The sequence below is a fragment of the Bufo bufo genome, chromosome 1 (genome assembly GCF_905171765.1).
Source record: "Bufo bufo chromosome 1, aBufBuf1.1, whole genome shotgun sequence".
Taxonomy (NCBI): domain Eukaryota; kingdom Metazoa; phylum Chordata; class Amphibia; order Anura; family Bufonidae; genus Bufo; species Bufo bufo.
In genome coordinates this window covers 819,451,568-819,468,159 of record NC_053389.1, presented here as the reverse complement: position 1 = coordinate 819,468,159, position 16,592 = coordinate 819,451,568, and the positions used below count along the sequence as shown (strand labels likewise).

Here is a 16,592-nt window from a genome sequence, read left to right as displayed (position 1 = left end):
GAGTTTGGCAAAGGGTCATATTAGACCATCTAAGTCTCCAGTGGCAGTTGGTTTGTTCTTTGAAGAAAAAGGATGGATCACTGAGACCGTGTTTGGATTTCCGGGAATTGAACCGTATTACAGTCCGGGATCCATATCCCCTGCCTTTGATCTCTGATCTTTTTGATCAGATTGTTGGAGCCAAGGTGTTCTCCAAGTTGGATTTGAGAGGGGCCTACAATCTGATCAGAATCAAGTAGGGGGATGAGTGGAAAACGGCCTTCAATACGCATGAGTGTCATTTTGAGAAACTGGTTATGCCTTTTGGGTTGACGAACGCGCCAGCAGTATTTCAGCGATTCGTCAATGACATTTTTCATCACTTGGTGGGGAGGTTAGTAGTAGTTTACCTGGATGAAATTTTAATTTATTCTCCTGATCTGAGGACCCATCAGGATCATGAGAGACAGGTTTTGACGATCCTTCGGGAGAATAAATTATACGCCAAATTGGAGAAATGTTTGTTTGCGGTGCAAGAGCTTCCGTTCTTGGGATACATGCTTTCTGATTCTGGTTTTCGTATGGACCCCGAAAAGGTCCGGGCTGTTCTGGAGTGGGACCGACCAGAGAATCAGAAAGCTTTGATGCGGTTCTTGGGGTTTACGAATTATTATAGAAAATTTATTTCGAACTATTCTACCATAGTAAAACCTCTCACTGATATGACCAAGAAGGGCGCCGACGTTTCTGTCTGTTCGGATGAGGCATTGCAGGCCTTTTTGGCTATTAAGGAGCGTTTTGCGTCTGCTCCCATTCTGGTGCAGCCGGATGTGTCTCAGCCATTCGTAGTGGAGGTTGATGCATCAGAGGTGGGGGTTGGAGCGGTGCTGTCACAGGGTTCATCCCCTGGCAAGTGGGTCCCGTATGCCTTTTTCTCCAAGAAGCTCTCGGTCGCCGAGAGGAATTATGATGTTGGAGATAGAGAGTTGTTGGCTATCAAGTTGGCCTTTGAGGAATGGCGTCAATGGTTAGAGGGGGCGTCTCACCCCGTTACGGTGTATACAGACCATAAGAATTTGGCTTACCTGCAATCTGCCAAGCGTCTGAACCCTAGGCAGGCCAGATGGTCCCTGTTTTTTACCAGGTTCAATTTTGTGGTTACCTTTCGCCCAGGGGTCAAGAACGTCAAGGCAGATGCCTTGTCTCGCAGCTTTCCTGGGGGAGGTGATTCAGAGGATCCTGCGCCGATTTTGGCGGATGGGGTGGTGGTCTCCGCTCTGTACCCTGAATTGGAGATGGAGGTGTTGGGAGCCCAGGAGGGGGCTCCTGGTTCTTGTCCCCCAGGGAGGTTGTTTGTTCCTGAGGGCCTGCGACACAAGGTGTTCAAGGAACATCACGATACTGTCCTCGCTGGACATCCTGTTGGTAAGTCCACCTGTGATCTAGTATCCCGGAGGTTCTGGTGGCCAGGTTTACGTAAGAGCATTGAGAATTACGTGACAGCTTGTGAAACCTGCGCTCGGTCAAAAGTTGCTCATACTCGACCGGCTGGTTCACTTCTTCCATTGTCTATTCCGTCTCGTCCTTGGACGCATTTGTCGATGGACTTTATTACGGATCTGCCGAGTTCCTCCGGGAGAACAGTGATTTTGGTGGTAGTTGACCGTTTCAGTGCTTTGTGGCTGAGAATCAGGAGGACTGGTCCTCATTCTTGTCCTTAGCAGAATTTGCGTTGAATAACCGTAGGTAGGAGTCCACGGGTAAGTCGCCATTTTTTGGCGCATACGGTTTCCATCCTCAGTTTGGTACCTTTTCTGGGACTGGTTCCTCTGGGATGCCAGAGGAGGAGAGATTCTCTTCTGCCTTATCCTCCATCTGGCGGAGGATTCAAGGGAATTTGGAGAAGATGGGTGAGAGGTATAAACGAATGGCTGACAAGAGATGTGTGACTGGTCCGGACCTGTGTGTGGGTGATCTGGTGTGGTTGTCCACTAAGAATATCAAGTTGAGAGTGCCATCTTTGAAACTGGGTCCTAGATTTATTGGTCCGTATAAAATTTCTGCGGTGATCAATCCTGTTGTGTTTCAGCTGGATCTTCCGCAGACTTGGAGGATCCATGATGTGTTCCACAGGTCTTTACTAAAAAAATACGTGAGACCGGTATTGCCTCCTCCTCCTCCTGTTCTAGTCGAGGGAAACTTGGAGTTCGAGATCTCCATGATTCTCGACTCTAGAGTTCTTCGAGGTTCCCTTCAGTACCTGGTGCACTGGAGGGGATACGGCCCTGAGGAGAGGATGTGGGTTCCGGCGTTGGATGTCAATGCCAGCCAACTGGTGAGGGCTTTTCATAGGTCCCATCCGGATAAGGTTGGTCCGGGGTGTCCGGAGGTCACCCGTAGAAGGGGGGGTACTGTCATGCCACGCTCTGACGATGTGCGGAGGTCGGCCAGGATAGCAGCACGAGTTTAGTATTTGTTTTGGAGCCGTGCTGGATCCGCCTCTCATCAGGTGCACTGGGTGGGGTCATTAGTTTAAATAGCATACCAGCCCAGTGCTCTGAGCGGATTATAGGAATCATTGTGGTCTTGGAAGCTAGGAAGGAAGGTTGTCTGTTCCAGCTCAGAAAGATAAGTGTGATTTCTAGTTTGGTTGTTTTGTGTCATCTCTCCCATCCAAGTTCTGTGCGAGCAGGCTGCTCCTATTTCCCCTCTTCACCATCTCAGGGAATTTAGGGTGAATTCAGCCCAGGTACGGGGACACATCATACCTACCATTAAGGTCTGCATGTGGGCTGAGCAGTGCAGGGAAAGAGGTCAGGGATTAGCTAGGAGGTGACCCTTCCCCTGTCTCTAGCCCAGAGCCTGGTTGGTGGGTTATCTGTGAGTCTGAATGCACGCCCGCCGTGACAGGCGCCTAGAGACTGAGACCCGGCCTGTAGTTAGGCTACTTTCACACTAGCATTTTTACTGGATGCGGCAGGGTTCAGCAAAAACACTTCCGTTAATGATAATACAGCCATCTGCATCCGTTATGAACGGATCAGGTTGTATTATCTTTAACATACCTAAGACGGGTCCGTCATGAACTCCATTGAAAGTCAATGAGAGATGGATTTGTTTTAAATTGTGTCAGATAGTGTGAGAGAAAACGGATCCATCTTGCTCCGCATCCCATGACGGAAAGAAAACTGCAGCATGCTGCGGTTTGCTCTCCAGTATGAGAGCGAAGCCAAAGGGAATGGAATACATTTTGGAGCATTCCGTTCTGTTCTGTTACGTTTTGTCCCCATTGAGAATGAATGGGGACAAAACAGAAGCGTATTTTTTCCGATATTGAGACCCTATGATGGATCTCAATACCGGAAAATAGAAACGCCAGTGTGAAAGTAGCCTTAGTTAGTTAGGTTTGCTATTTTTGTCAGGCAACAAGTATTGTTAACTGCTGTTAGCTAGTGTTGATCGCAAATATTCTAATTGCAGATTTTTATCGCAAATATTGGTACTTCGAGAATTCGCGAATATCTAGAATATACTGCTATATCTTCGTTATCGCAAATATTCTAGATTTTTTTTTCATCAGTACCCATGATCCCTCACTGCTTCTTGCTTGTGGGCCAATGAGACGGCTGCAATATCTTTGACTTTAGGAGTAGTGTTGGTCGCAAATTTTCATATTGCAAATTTTATTGCCGATTTTTGCAATCAAGAAAATAATGACCGGAGATCATGAACTCTCTAATTCGCGAATATATGACGAATAGTCACCCAAATTTTTGCGAAATATCGCAAATTTTAATATTGCCCCTGCCGCTCATCACTGATGTTAACAAGGACTTCACGTTCAAAGTGTCAGTTCACACCGGAGTGCTCTAAATTTTAGACTCAGAAGTCACCTCCATGCCATCTTGCTGTGACAGGGAGGCAGAATGAGCCATCTAATCCAAAATCTCATCCTCTTTCTCCTCCGAGTCAAAGATTTTCAACTAGTACAGTATTTCCACTATTTTCACTAAGAGGATTTAACCCCTTCTACCCCGGGCCAGTTTTTGCAAATCTGACATGTGTCACTTTATGTGGTAATAACTTTGGAACACTTTTATTTATCCAAGCCATTCTGAGTTTGTTTTCTCATGACACATTGTACTTCGTCATAAATTTGAGTCAATATATTTCCTCTTTATTTATGAAAAAATCCCAAATTTACCAAAAAGTTTAAGTTTGCTCTGCTTTGAAAACAAAAAGTGATACTTAGTAAAATATTTATTACTTGACATTCCCCATATGTCTACTTTATGTTGGCATAATTTTGTAAATGTCATTTTATTTTTTGGGGACGTTAGAAGGCTTAGAATTTTAGAAACAATTTAAAAAAAATTTAAGAAAATTTACAAAAAACCACTTTTTAAGGACCAGTTCAGGTCTGAAGTCACTTTGTGGGGCTTACATAGTCGAAACCCCCCATTGTAGAAACTACACCCCTCAAGTTATTAAAAACTGATTTTACAAACTTTGTTAACCCTCTAGGTGTTCCACAAGAATTAAAGGAAAATGGAGATGAAATTTCAAAATGTCACTTTTATGGCAGATTTCCCATTTTAATACATTTTTTTCTTTAACACATCGAGGGTTAACAGCCAAACAAAACTCAACGTTTATTACCCTGATTCTGAGGTTTACAGAAACACCCCACATGTTGTCAGAAACTGATGTAAGGGCACATGGCAGGGCGCAGAAGGAAAGGACTGCAGCATTGTTTTTGGAAGGCAGATTTTGCTAGACTGGTTTTTAGACACCATGTCCAATTTGAAGCCACCCTGATTCACCCCTACAGTAGAAACTCCCAAAAGTGACCCCATTTTGGAAACTAGGGGATAAGGTGACAGTTTTATTGGTACTATTTCGGGGTACATATGATTTTTAATCGCTCTATATTATGTTTTTTGTGAGGCAAGGTAACCAAAAAATGGCTGTTTTGTCACTGTATTTATTATTTATTTTTTACAGGTTAGATCATGCGCTATTTTTATAGAGCAGGTTGTTACGGACGCTGTGATATCACATATGTCTACTTTGTTTGTTTGTTTCAGTTTTACATAATAAAGCATTTAAAAAAAAAAATGTTTTTGTGTCATTATCTGAACGCCATATTTTTTATTTATTTTTCTGCCAATCTTCTTGTGCAGGGGCTCATTTTTTGAAAGAAGAGTTGACGTTTTCATTAGTACCATTTTTGGGTACATATGATTTTTTGATCATTCATTACCGGTATTACACTTTATGAGGCAAGGTGACCAAAAAAAATGGTTGTTTTGGAACAGTATTTATTTATTTTTACAGCATTCAACTGAGGGGTTAGGTCACGTGATATTTTTATAGAGCAGATCGTTACGGACGTGTCAAATACTTAATATGCATAATTTTTCTTGTTTATTTTTAAACAAAAAAATATGATGTTTTAGTGTCTCCATAGTCTGAGAGCCATAGTTTTTTTTTATTTTTTTACCGATTGTCTTAGGTAGGGGCTCATTTTTTGCTGGATGAGGTGACAGATTGATTGGTACTATTTTTGGGGACATACGCCTTTTTGATCGCTTGGTGTTGAAATTTTTGTGATGTAAGGTGACAAAAAATTGCTTTTTTGGCACTGTTTGTATTTTATTTTTTACTGTGTTCCCCTGAGGGGTTAAGTCATGTGATATTTTTTATAGAGCTGGTTGTTACAGACGCGGTGATACCTAATATGTATGCTTTTTAATTTATTTCACTTTAACACAATAATTGCATTTTTGAAACCAAAAAATGATGTTTTAGTGTCTCCATGTTCTCAGAGTTATATTTTTTTTTATTTTTTGGGAGATTGTTTTATGTAGGGGCTCTTTTTTTGTGGGATGAGGTTATGGTTTTATTGGTACCATTTTGGGGGGCATACACCTTTTTGATCGCTTGGTGTTGCCCTTTTTGTGATGTAAGGTGACAAAAATGGCTTTTTTTGTACAGTTTTTATTAGATTTTTTTTTTACTGTGTTTATCGGACAGGGTGGATCATGTTTTATATTTATAGAGCCGGTTGTTACAGAGGTAGTGATACCTAATATGTGTGTAAATCAGGGGTAAGGGGCTTTTTTTCATTTTTTACTTGAAACGTTATTTTTTTATTAAATATTATTTTTGACTTTTTAAAAAAACTTTATTTCTGTCCCGCTCTGGGACTTTACTTTTGGGGGTCTGTTCCCCTCTGCAATGCATTACAATACATCTGCCTGTTAGTGTATTACACAGAGTAATACATTAACAGGTTGCCTAGGAGACGGGCCTGGGGCTGGATCTCCTGGGCACTCGTAGAAGGCAGGTCCCGATGCTGTGCAAGGCATTGGGCAGGCTCTGCATGGCATCGGGCTGCCTTCTAATGTATCTTGTCCTTGCCACAGCAGCACAGGGACCCAATGGACTCCCTCACCCGCCGCATATCCCTCCTATGCCATGGTCAGCGCTGATCGTGGCATAGAAAGGGATAATCCGCCAGCTTGTACAGCGATGCCAGTGGATACAGCAGGGGCCCGGCTACCAGGGACTGCTGGGCCCCTGTGCGGTATGCCAGACCTAACAGAGGAATTATACGTGAGGTAACGGTGTGAGCAATAGGTGGGCCAAGGTAAATACAGTTCTGGTTACTCACGGTTATGTCGTCCCTGGGCAGACTCGCATAAGTGAAAAGGAGAACGGCACAGGAATTCTCTGGGGCACACTCTGGTGTAAGGGACACAGGCCAGATGGTGGTTCGAGGTGCCCTTGATGGTCTGTATTAATGTGTCTATGGCAAGGTCCCTTGTAGTCGTAATGCCTGTACCTTTTATGGAGGTACAACCATTTACTGTAGTGTTAACTGAGGAACTTGAGCCTAAGACAAGAAGGATGAAATCCAGGGTGGAACTTTGCTGAAGATGACTTCTGATAACAGTACATCCAAAGTATTAAACAGTCTCTTCATACAGTCCGACATTAAGCACAATCTCCCATACATATGGGGAAAGGGAAATGCAAGTCCTCAGTGAAAAACAGGCTATTGTAATGAATAAGAAAGCTACTGCTTCAGACTAGGCTTGTAAAATCTGAAAGTCTTACACTGGTCAAAACTCCGGCCTTATTCTAATCCTGATTAAAGGGGCTTTTCTAAATCCTGGAACTTTTATTCCAATGTTGTTCCGACAGTTGGCCTAACTGCCCTCAGGGTTTAAACTGGCGGTGTGGATGCCTGAAGCTGTGTCCTACACCTGGTACAAAGGTGCTTAGTAAGCCTTCAGGTAATGACTATCTTGCTAATCCTTTGTCTTGAATAAAACGCGATAATTCCTTAGATACTTGGCTGCATGCAGTTTGGACATTGGTCACCCCGGAGGAGCGACCTATAGGAGTGGATTGCTCACCTCTAGGTAGAATAGTTGCAGGCTTTAACCCTGGACTGTGCAGCCAACAGGGACAGAGTAGAGAGGCTGTGAATAGGCCTCCCTTCAGGTATACAGCTACATTGCTGCTGCTTTTTGACTAACCTCATGAGTGAACTGAACTTCACTGAACTCTCAACTGGATTGACCTGAGCTCAACTGATCTCATCTCAACTCAACTGATCTGCCTAAACTAGGTCTGAGCTAAGCTATTTATACACTGACACTACCCCATCTTGTGGAGAAACAAGTGTAGTGAACCCTGACTAGGCCTGTGTAAAGGAGCTTACATGTAGAATCACATTATGACATGGGAGAATATAACAGGAGATAAAATACAAAATGCAGGCATATTACATGACATTAAAACATGATAAAAACATGTTTGCGGTGCCCACGGTCACGAAGTGGGACACTGCATACCCCCGTTGTATAAGATGTGTCACCCCCATCACACATCCAGTAGTAGGAAGACGATCACCTGTAATGCATGATGAAATCCAGGGTGGAACTTTACTGAATATAACTCCTGATAACAGTATATCCAAAGTATTAAACAGTCTCTTGATACAGCCCGGCATTAAGCACAATCTCCCATACATATGGGGAAAGGGAAATGCAAGTCCTAAGTGAAATACAGGCTCTTGTAATACATAAGAAAGCTACTGCTCAGACTAGGCTTATAAAATATGAAAGTCTTACACAGGTCAAAACTCCGTCCATATTCCAACCTTGGTTGTAGGTGCTTTTCTAAATCCTTGAACTTCTATTCCAATGTTGTTCTGACAGTTGGCCTAACTGTCCTTAGAGTTTGAACTGGTGATGTGGATGCCTTAAGAGGCACAGGGGGCTGATAAAGAGGCACGGGGGCTGATAAAGAGGCATGGGGGGCTGATAAAGAGGCACGTGGGGCTGATAAAGAGGCACGGGGGGCTGATAAAGAGGCATGGGGGGCTGATAAAGAGGCACAGGGGGCTGATAAAAAGAGGCACTGGGGGCCTATAAAAAGAGGCACTGGGGGCTGATATGAGACTGGGGCTAGCCAAAAGAGAAGTGGGCTAATATGAGACTGGGGGATGATCAAATGAGGCATGGGGGGCTGATTTGAGACTGGGGGGCTGATCTGAGGTCTGAATGGGGACTTATTTATATTGGGGCTCATATCTGAGGTCTGATTGGGGGTTATTCACTTTTAGGTGTGAGATGAGGTCTGATTGTGGGTCTGATCTGAGATCCTATTGTGGTCATATTAACATTGAGGAGCTGATTGGAGCTGTGATCTGAGGTCTGATTAACATTGTGGGTCTGATTGCTGGTCTGACCTGAGGTCTAATGAAAAATATTTTTTCTTATTTTCCTTCTCTAAAAACTAGGGACATCTTATGGGCCGGTACGTCTTATAGGGCGAAAAATATGGTAATTGTCAGAAGGAAAAGTGGCTTGTTGAGAATGAACCTTGAAAACTTCTCCCTTTAAATTGGGAGCAGCAGCAGTACAGTATGGATGTGGAAAGGGTAGGGTAATAGAGGCACGTGACCATAATAGTAGTAGCAAAATAATGGAAAAGGCAAGACAGTAGATGTGTTGTTGTAGTAGTAGACACTAATGTTGGGCGAGCATGCTCGGCCGAACACCAGTTCATCTCGAGCATCGATATGCTCGAGCGCGATGCTCGAGTAAGTGTATTTAAATATAATCTAGCCTCGATTTCTGAAAAGTTTGAGGCAGGATTCAAACTTACAACCTTCTACATTACAGCCAAGAAGGTTAACCACTATACTATAGAGCTACATGGCCAGTTGCTTTAAAAAAAATAAAAAAATAAAAAAATTATACTTCTGCTGTAAAGGCATACTTATTAGTAGTAAGTGTTCCTATACAGCAGAAATCTCACATATTTTTTTTGTAATTACTAATATATATATATAGATATACATATAGATAGATAGATAGATAGATAGATAGATAGATAAAATCATACTTCTGATATATTTGAATGCATAATATATGGGAAACTACTACTGATGTTTTAGCCATATTATATTTACAAATATTGCCTTATTTGAGATCCCACCAACCACCAAGCCACCAGGCCCCAGTAAATATTCTTGTGCAAGTTCTGTCTGTGTCTGATGGAATTGCCTCCAGAATTCTAGAGTGTGGAGCCATGCATACCACTCAAGAGACAAAAATATAGTTAATGAGCATGAGAGACATAAAATTACCCATACTTTACAATAAAAAAAAGCAAATAGGAGATGTCACCAGTGAGTAGAACTGAAGATAGTTTTACTCTGGTTAGTTACAGGTAATTTAGATAATGAATTATGCTTGTGTCTAGTTTAAACACTTCTAGGAGTTAATTAGTATAATGAGCCTGAGGGGAATTCCTTACAAGATATTTATTACACTCCCAGGACTGCTGTATACTCTCCCATGCAGTAGATGATGACAGCTGGAAGGAATCACGCTCTATGATACTGCTTTAGTCTTCACATGAAACATTGAGAATGTAACAAAGGTAAATTTCCAAGATAACCTCAAACTCAGCTCTAAAATGCTATCATATGCTATTCAGGTAGTAGATACAATGAGTTACTAGAAGTTCCTGGTGGCAGAGCTGATGGTTTCATAATGTACTAAACAAATGGGTGATTTTGGGGCATAGCTGTAGGAAGTGCTTGCAGTAACCCAAATGTTTCTCAGCCATATAAGAAGATGCCAGTATTATAAATGACACATGGGAGGTGGAGATCCTGTGACAATTTTTCCATTGGGCCCCAGGAATTTTAAGTTATGCCTCCTACTGTATTCCCTGAACAGCCAACAAAACTCCATCTACTATCCTGCTTCATGGCACTTAGACTGGCCATGACTTTGTCTCCATCAATCAGCCAAGACTTTTATTAGTATAATAAACCATAGTTAAGAAATCACCGTTTCATACATCTATTAGTGAAGTCTGAGTAGACAAGAGCAAATTTCTTAAAATAGGTTACGGGTCCGAGGTTCAATTCTGGTATGAATCAATTATATCTGAATCAAAAGTATTTTAAACACTGGGAAAAGTCTTTCTCTGTCTCAAATCAAGAGATTCTAATTCCAACGAATCAGGATTTAAAGAAAAAATCTGGATAAAATTTGGATGTTTAAGAATTGATTCCCTCATTTCCAATTCTGGAGTTAAGAGATGGTGAGCAGAGAGCAGTTATAAAGAGTGTCTCTCTCCCTGGAGGACCTGTCCTGTCCTGTATTACATAAATAGCCATTGTGTGTCCATATATGGAGTCAGTGTTATGAACATGAAAGGTGTATTCCCAAGCATGGTCATTATGCTTGGGGACACCCTGTTCATATAAGTATAATTTAGACTCTTTTAAAAAAAATGTTTCTGTGGGGATTCAAAATCACAACCTTCTACATTAAAGGCAAGAACTTTAACCACTGGGCTATAGAGCTCAATGCTAAGTGATTGGTGATTAGTGTTTTGTGGTTGCTGAAAAACCTCATAGAAGTTTCTCTTGTATAATACAAGAGAAACCTCCATGAGGTTTTTAACACAAGATAAACTTCTATGAGGTTTTTCAGCAATGACTGAGTATTCAGCTCTATAGCCAAGAGGTTAAGGTGCTTGCCATTAATGTAGAAAGTTGTGAGTTCGAAACCTCACAGAAACATTTTAAAATAGAGGCAAAATAAAACTTGAATACATAGGGTGTCCTCAACAGTGAAAAGCTTGATTTTATTGAGGAAAGATATGGATCAAAAAGTAAAATATGATCAAATAACACCCGTATTAACCCACACCAACCTTTTTAACTTGTGTAACCAGTATTTTTTGTTGGGAAAGGTGGCAACCCTAAAAGCACCCCCGCTCAGGACGTCTATAAGGCCCGCTCACTGCAGCAAGCTAAGCCTCATCAGGACTCACTTCGTAAAAAAATATTTTTTTCTGTTCATCGCGATATTCTGACCCTCATAACTTTTTTATAATCATGTCTATGGATATGTGTGGGGGCTCTTTTTTTGCGTTACGATCGGTCGTTTTTGACAATACCATTTTGGGTTGTGTATGACTTGATCACTTTTTATTCAATTATCTTGAGAGATAAAGTGATAAAAAAACACGGATCAGCCTTTTAATCTTTTTCTGTCATGCCATTCACCATATGGGCTAACTTTTTAAAATATTTTAATAGTATGGGCATTTTCGCATGCGGTAATGCCCAAAATGCAATTTTTTTGCTTCTTTTTATTTTGTGGAATTTGGGTGATTTTTTATTTTGCTGTTTTTTTTATATTTTCAAAACTTTTTTTTATTTTTTACTTTTTGTTTAGAGATGAGCGAATTTCCGCTTATGAAATTTGTTCACACTTGGTTTGGTGGTAAAAGGTGAATTGCGCTATGGATTCTGTTACCACGGACCATAACGCAATTCTATGACGGAATGCATAACGGAATGCCTTTAGACGCATTCCGTTATTCATTCCGTCATAATAGAAGTCCATGGGCTGCAAAACGGATCCGTCCCGTTTCCGCTATGCAGGAGAGGACTCCCCTGCATAACGGAAATGGGACGGATCCGTTTTGCAGCCCATAGACTTCTATTATGACGGAATGAATAATGGAATGCGTCTAAAGGCGTTCCGTTATGCATTCCGTCATAGAATTGCGTTATGATCCGTGGTAACAGAATCCATAGCGCAATTCACCTTTTACCACAAAAGTGTGAACGAATTTAATAAGCGGAAATTCGCTCATCTCTAAACAAAAAGAATTGCGTTATGGTCCATAGTAACGGAATCCATAATGCAATTCACCTTTTACCGCCAAACGAAGTGTGGACGTATTTCAAAATATGAAATTCGCTCATCTCTATTTTTGTTAAGTCCCCCAAATGGACCACAACTTACAATCATCAGATGTAAATTGATCCCTTAGTCTGTATAGAAATCACTAGATCACAGTTCAGTGCTGCCATCTAGTGGCCTGAACTGGCATACACTAACAATGAGCCTGGAAGCCTAGTACAGGCTGTGACTTATTTATAGAACAGGGTCCTTTCCCCGATCTCCGCTGGGGGAAAGCGCGCCTGAAGAGGAATCCTGCGCTTCCAGTTTTTAATACTCTCAGAAGCTGTGAGTGAGGGGAACTCATTGCTGGGGGCATGTGGCGTATTCTGGGGCCATGACGGTGAAGAACTGTGTGAGCAGCTTTATGGGGTGTAAATCTGTTAGTACATTATTACAAGTTTTGGGGCCCCAATTTTAATTTTTCCCAGGGCCATATTTTGTATAAAACCGGCCCTGTTCATATGGGTAAAATTTTGAGAGAGAGAGAAGTTTTCCAGCCATTTAAAGTACTTTTTATTTGGGTAGAATCAATTTGTGTCATTAAAATATTTGGTCGATTTGGTTGAATTAGACCGAAACAAATTTTAGGAAATTTGCTTTTATCTTAATCTGGAGCTTTGTTTCTCAACCAGTTGCTATAGTAACCTACCAGTTTCCCTGACAACCTATCAGAATGACCATGCCTTTAATATGATAGCATGCTCCACTGAATATTGTACGTGTAGTATGGAAGAATAATGGGGCATTGTTTCTAGGGAAGCAAGTGTGTACATGAGCTGTAAGAGCTAAAGTATATGGGTTTTAGCAGGACTGAACTTTTTATACGGACACACTAAAACTGGCTGTAAACTTTGTAAATGCAGGTCTGTGTTGTACAGGACAAGTTCCCCAGGAAAAGATATGCTGTTTGAAATGGCTCTCCAGTGAAGTCAAGAGATGAGGACCCTGAATAATGAAAGTCTCCTTCCCTATAACCCCAAATTCCCTAAAAAGGTATAATAAAAGAGATTCTGTACAATTCAAGGCCCCTTTAAGACCTTTAAATGTTTGTGTGTTTCTCCTTCTAACCTTTCTAATTAGTTACATGTAGTTCCCTTTTTTCTTTGACAGACATTTCCTGTTTCTCGTACACATCGTGCAAGTAGTAGACAGTGGAATTTCCCTTTTTAGCAGTAAACATTATATTTTTTTCAAAATCCCATTCACCATTCCATTTTACGTGGTTCTACCCAGATGTACAATGAATCAAACATCTATAACAGAAATAGTCCTCAGAGGGTTTGGAAACCTACACGATTTCAAGTTCTTCTTTATCTGTTTGTGTCTTCTCATGTACATGGTAACAGTGATGGGAAACCTTACCATTATCTTGTCGGTGTCAACCAGTTATCGCCTCCGATCTCCAATGTTCTTCTTTCTTGGTCACCTCTCTTTCTCGGATATATTGGTTACTTCCAATGTTGTCCCAGTCATGGTGAATGTTACTTTGGCAGATGGTGGTAGTTTGTTCCTCACAGGCTGTATTGCACAGTTTTTCTTTTTTGGGTCTTTGGCAACTACCCAGTGTCTTCTACTGACAGCAATGTCCTATGACCGATATCTGGCTATATGTAATCCACTGTACTACTCCGTTATTATGGACCACAAACTGTACATATATCTGGATGTTGGGTGCTGGTCCCTTGGGTTTGTGTTAACCCTTATTCCAATATTTTTAATAAAGACATTATGGTTCTGTGGTCCCAATGTCATTGACCACTTCTTTTGTGACTTTGGACCTCTTCTAGAGCTGTCTTGCTCAGATGTCTCCATTGTAAAATATGAGGTGCTGTCACTCTCTGGGATTGTTACCATTGTCCCCTTTTTATTTATTGTGGTCACATATGTTTATATCTTTGTAACTATCATGAAGATCACCTCCGTCACAGGGAGGCAGAAGACATTTTCTACCTGTAGTTCTCACCTGGCTGTAGTATGTACCTATTATGGGGCACTTTTTGTAATATATGTAGTGCCTCGCAGAGGGTATTCCACAACTGTCAACAAGGTATTATCTCTCATGTACACTGTGATTACTCCATTATTCAACCCCATTATATATGGCTTAAGAAATCAAGAAATCAAAACGGCCATGCAGAACTATTTATGTGCTCAAAACATGTGGTGGAAATAAATGGACAACAGCATTAATATTGATTATTTATTTTGTATGACATGTAGGCTTGTATTATATGTATTATTAAATAATTTGTACACGTTTAAAGCTTAGAATTTAAGGGGGTTATCCAGCAAAATATATTTATGACTTATCCTCATGATAGGTCATCAGTATCAGATCTACTAGGGTGCGACACCTGGGACCCCTGCCGATCAACTGTTAGAAGAGGCATTCCTAGGTCAGTGACATCACTGTACATCTTCACACGACCTAGTTGCAGCTCAGACACATTCAAGTCAATGGGGCTGAGCTGCAATAACAAGCACTGCCACTATACAATTTATGGTGCTGTGCTTGAAAAGCTGTCGGGACCCTGGATGGTTCACCAGAGCTCTGGTGAGTGCAGCAGCTCCCTGGACAAGCGCTGATGTGATAATGATGACTAGGGGTGAGCGAGTCACTCTTCGGATCCAAGACCTGAAGTCAATTCGCTCTCTAACTTCGTTTTAATGCTGTACGGAGACCTTTCTCCATACAGCATTAAAATGTTTAGGCTGCGCAGAAGTCGTTAAGTCCAGCCTTTGACTTTACAACGTTAACATTTTAAAACAGGAATCTGAAATTGGCTTCAGTACCGGCTGGTACCTCAATTCTGAAGCCTACTTCGGATTCCTGTTCTAAAATGTTTCTAAAGTTGTAGAATTGAAGGCCAAAGTTCTTCAATGTCTTGCGAGACTTTGGACAAATCTTGCCTCCTCGCAGCCCATACATTTTAATGCGGTACGGAGACAAAATGCTAAGATACCGTATTATGGTGTAGCTAAAATAAATAAATAAATCTTGCAGACCCCCGTAAATCTCACAGGTCCGCAATCACCACAAATGCAGTCACCACAAAACGCTGCTCGATATTGGGATAATGCGGTATATTTGTTCCAAAGCTACCGTAAAATATTTGCATAGGCACTTGATGTAGTTATGTGCCCGCTATGTCCCACAAGTGATATGGTGGACAGAATCCGGATTAATGAAAACAGGTAATCATGGTTCTGATGAACTACGGAAGATCAAGGTGTTGCATTTGTAATTCAAGTAAAAAAAGGAACCTACTGTACATTGTAACCATTTGAAAAGAACCTATTAATAACACCACGCAACAAAAAAAAACTTTTTGTCTGCTACTCGGCAAGAACTATTTGTTCTATACTAAATTGAGTGTGCGGATTACAAATCCGAAGTCAGAATTGTTGTAACACGTCACAAAACTTTACTATGCAGAAGTATACCTAAATGAACTAAGCACTTGGAAAGCATTGAATAATTTTGAAAAGAACGAGTTTTACTCCAACAATTACCCCATCTACTTCAAAGTAGTGATAGACAAACATCGGCCGGGACGGTTCGCGAACGCGCAAACGCGATCAAATGTTTGCGAACCGCAAGTTCGCGGCGGGCCACATTCACTTTAATTGCAGGTGAACCTGAAAAACCTTCAACTCATATTTGCAGCCACCAAATACTTAGTAGAAGTGCACAAATAGTCCCACAACATGGACAGTGACATACTAGAGGGGGATCAATGACAACAATTCCAACAAAAAATGTGTATCAGGGGACATTTTTATCCATCTTAAAGGGAAATTCTCTGAAATGTGCCCTGTTGGAGTCTAGAAAATTTTTATTTTAGGCCACGGGAGTACGGGCCTTAAAAATTAAGCATTCACCTGACATAAAAGAAATTCTGATTATGTGGCTCGAGGTACATTATGCGGTCAGTGAATAAAAATTTTACTGTAGGCCACTGGACTATAGGCCCCAAACATTATGCACTCACCGGACAGCAAAGATCAAGTGATTATGTGGCCGAAGGTATATTACACAGTTAATGGATATCAATTTTACTGCAGGCCAGTACAAATACAGGTCAAATACATATGTTTAAAAGAACTAAAAATATAAAATTGGAATAAAAACATAGCTAACGAAATCCTCCCTTTTGAAAAAAGTCCTAAAGATAATACTTGAAATTCGATAACATGTGGTTGTCACTGGTGTTGAATTACTCCAAGGCCCAAAACATTAGGCATTCACCGGACAGAAAAGGGCTTTTATGCCGGTGTAGTTACCTAAGACAGGGACCATTATTTGTTCTGTCTGGT

At 41.2% G+C, this 16,592-nt stretch overlaps 1 protein-coding gene across 1 annotated transcript; it reads left to right on the top strand.

Moving 5' to 3' along the window:
• The first annotated feature begins 13,506 nt into the window (after positions 1 to 13,506).
• On the top strand, positions 13,507 to 14,448 carry LOC120989289 (olfactory receptor 11A1-like). The gene has a single exon (XM_040417293.1). It carries the CDS (start codon positions 13,516 to 13,518, stop codon positions 14,446 to 14,448), a length of 933 nt encoding a protein of 310 aa, XP_040273227.1. The 5' UTR covers positions 13,507 to 13,515.
• The last annotated feature ends 2,144 nt before the right edge of the window (positions 14,449 to 16,592 follow it).

Excerpts from the sequence above, each read along its gene's own strand:
- LOC120989289 (XM_040417293.1), top strand. The coding sequence starts at position 13,516 with ATGAATCAAACATCTATAACAGAAATAGTCCTCAGAGGGTTTGGAAAC.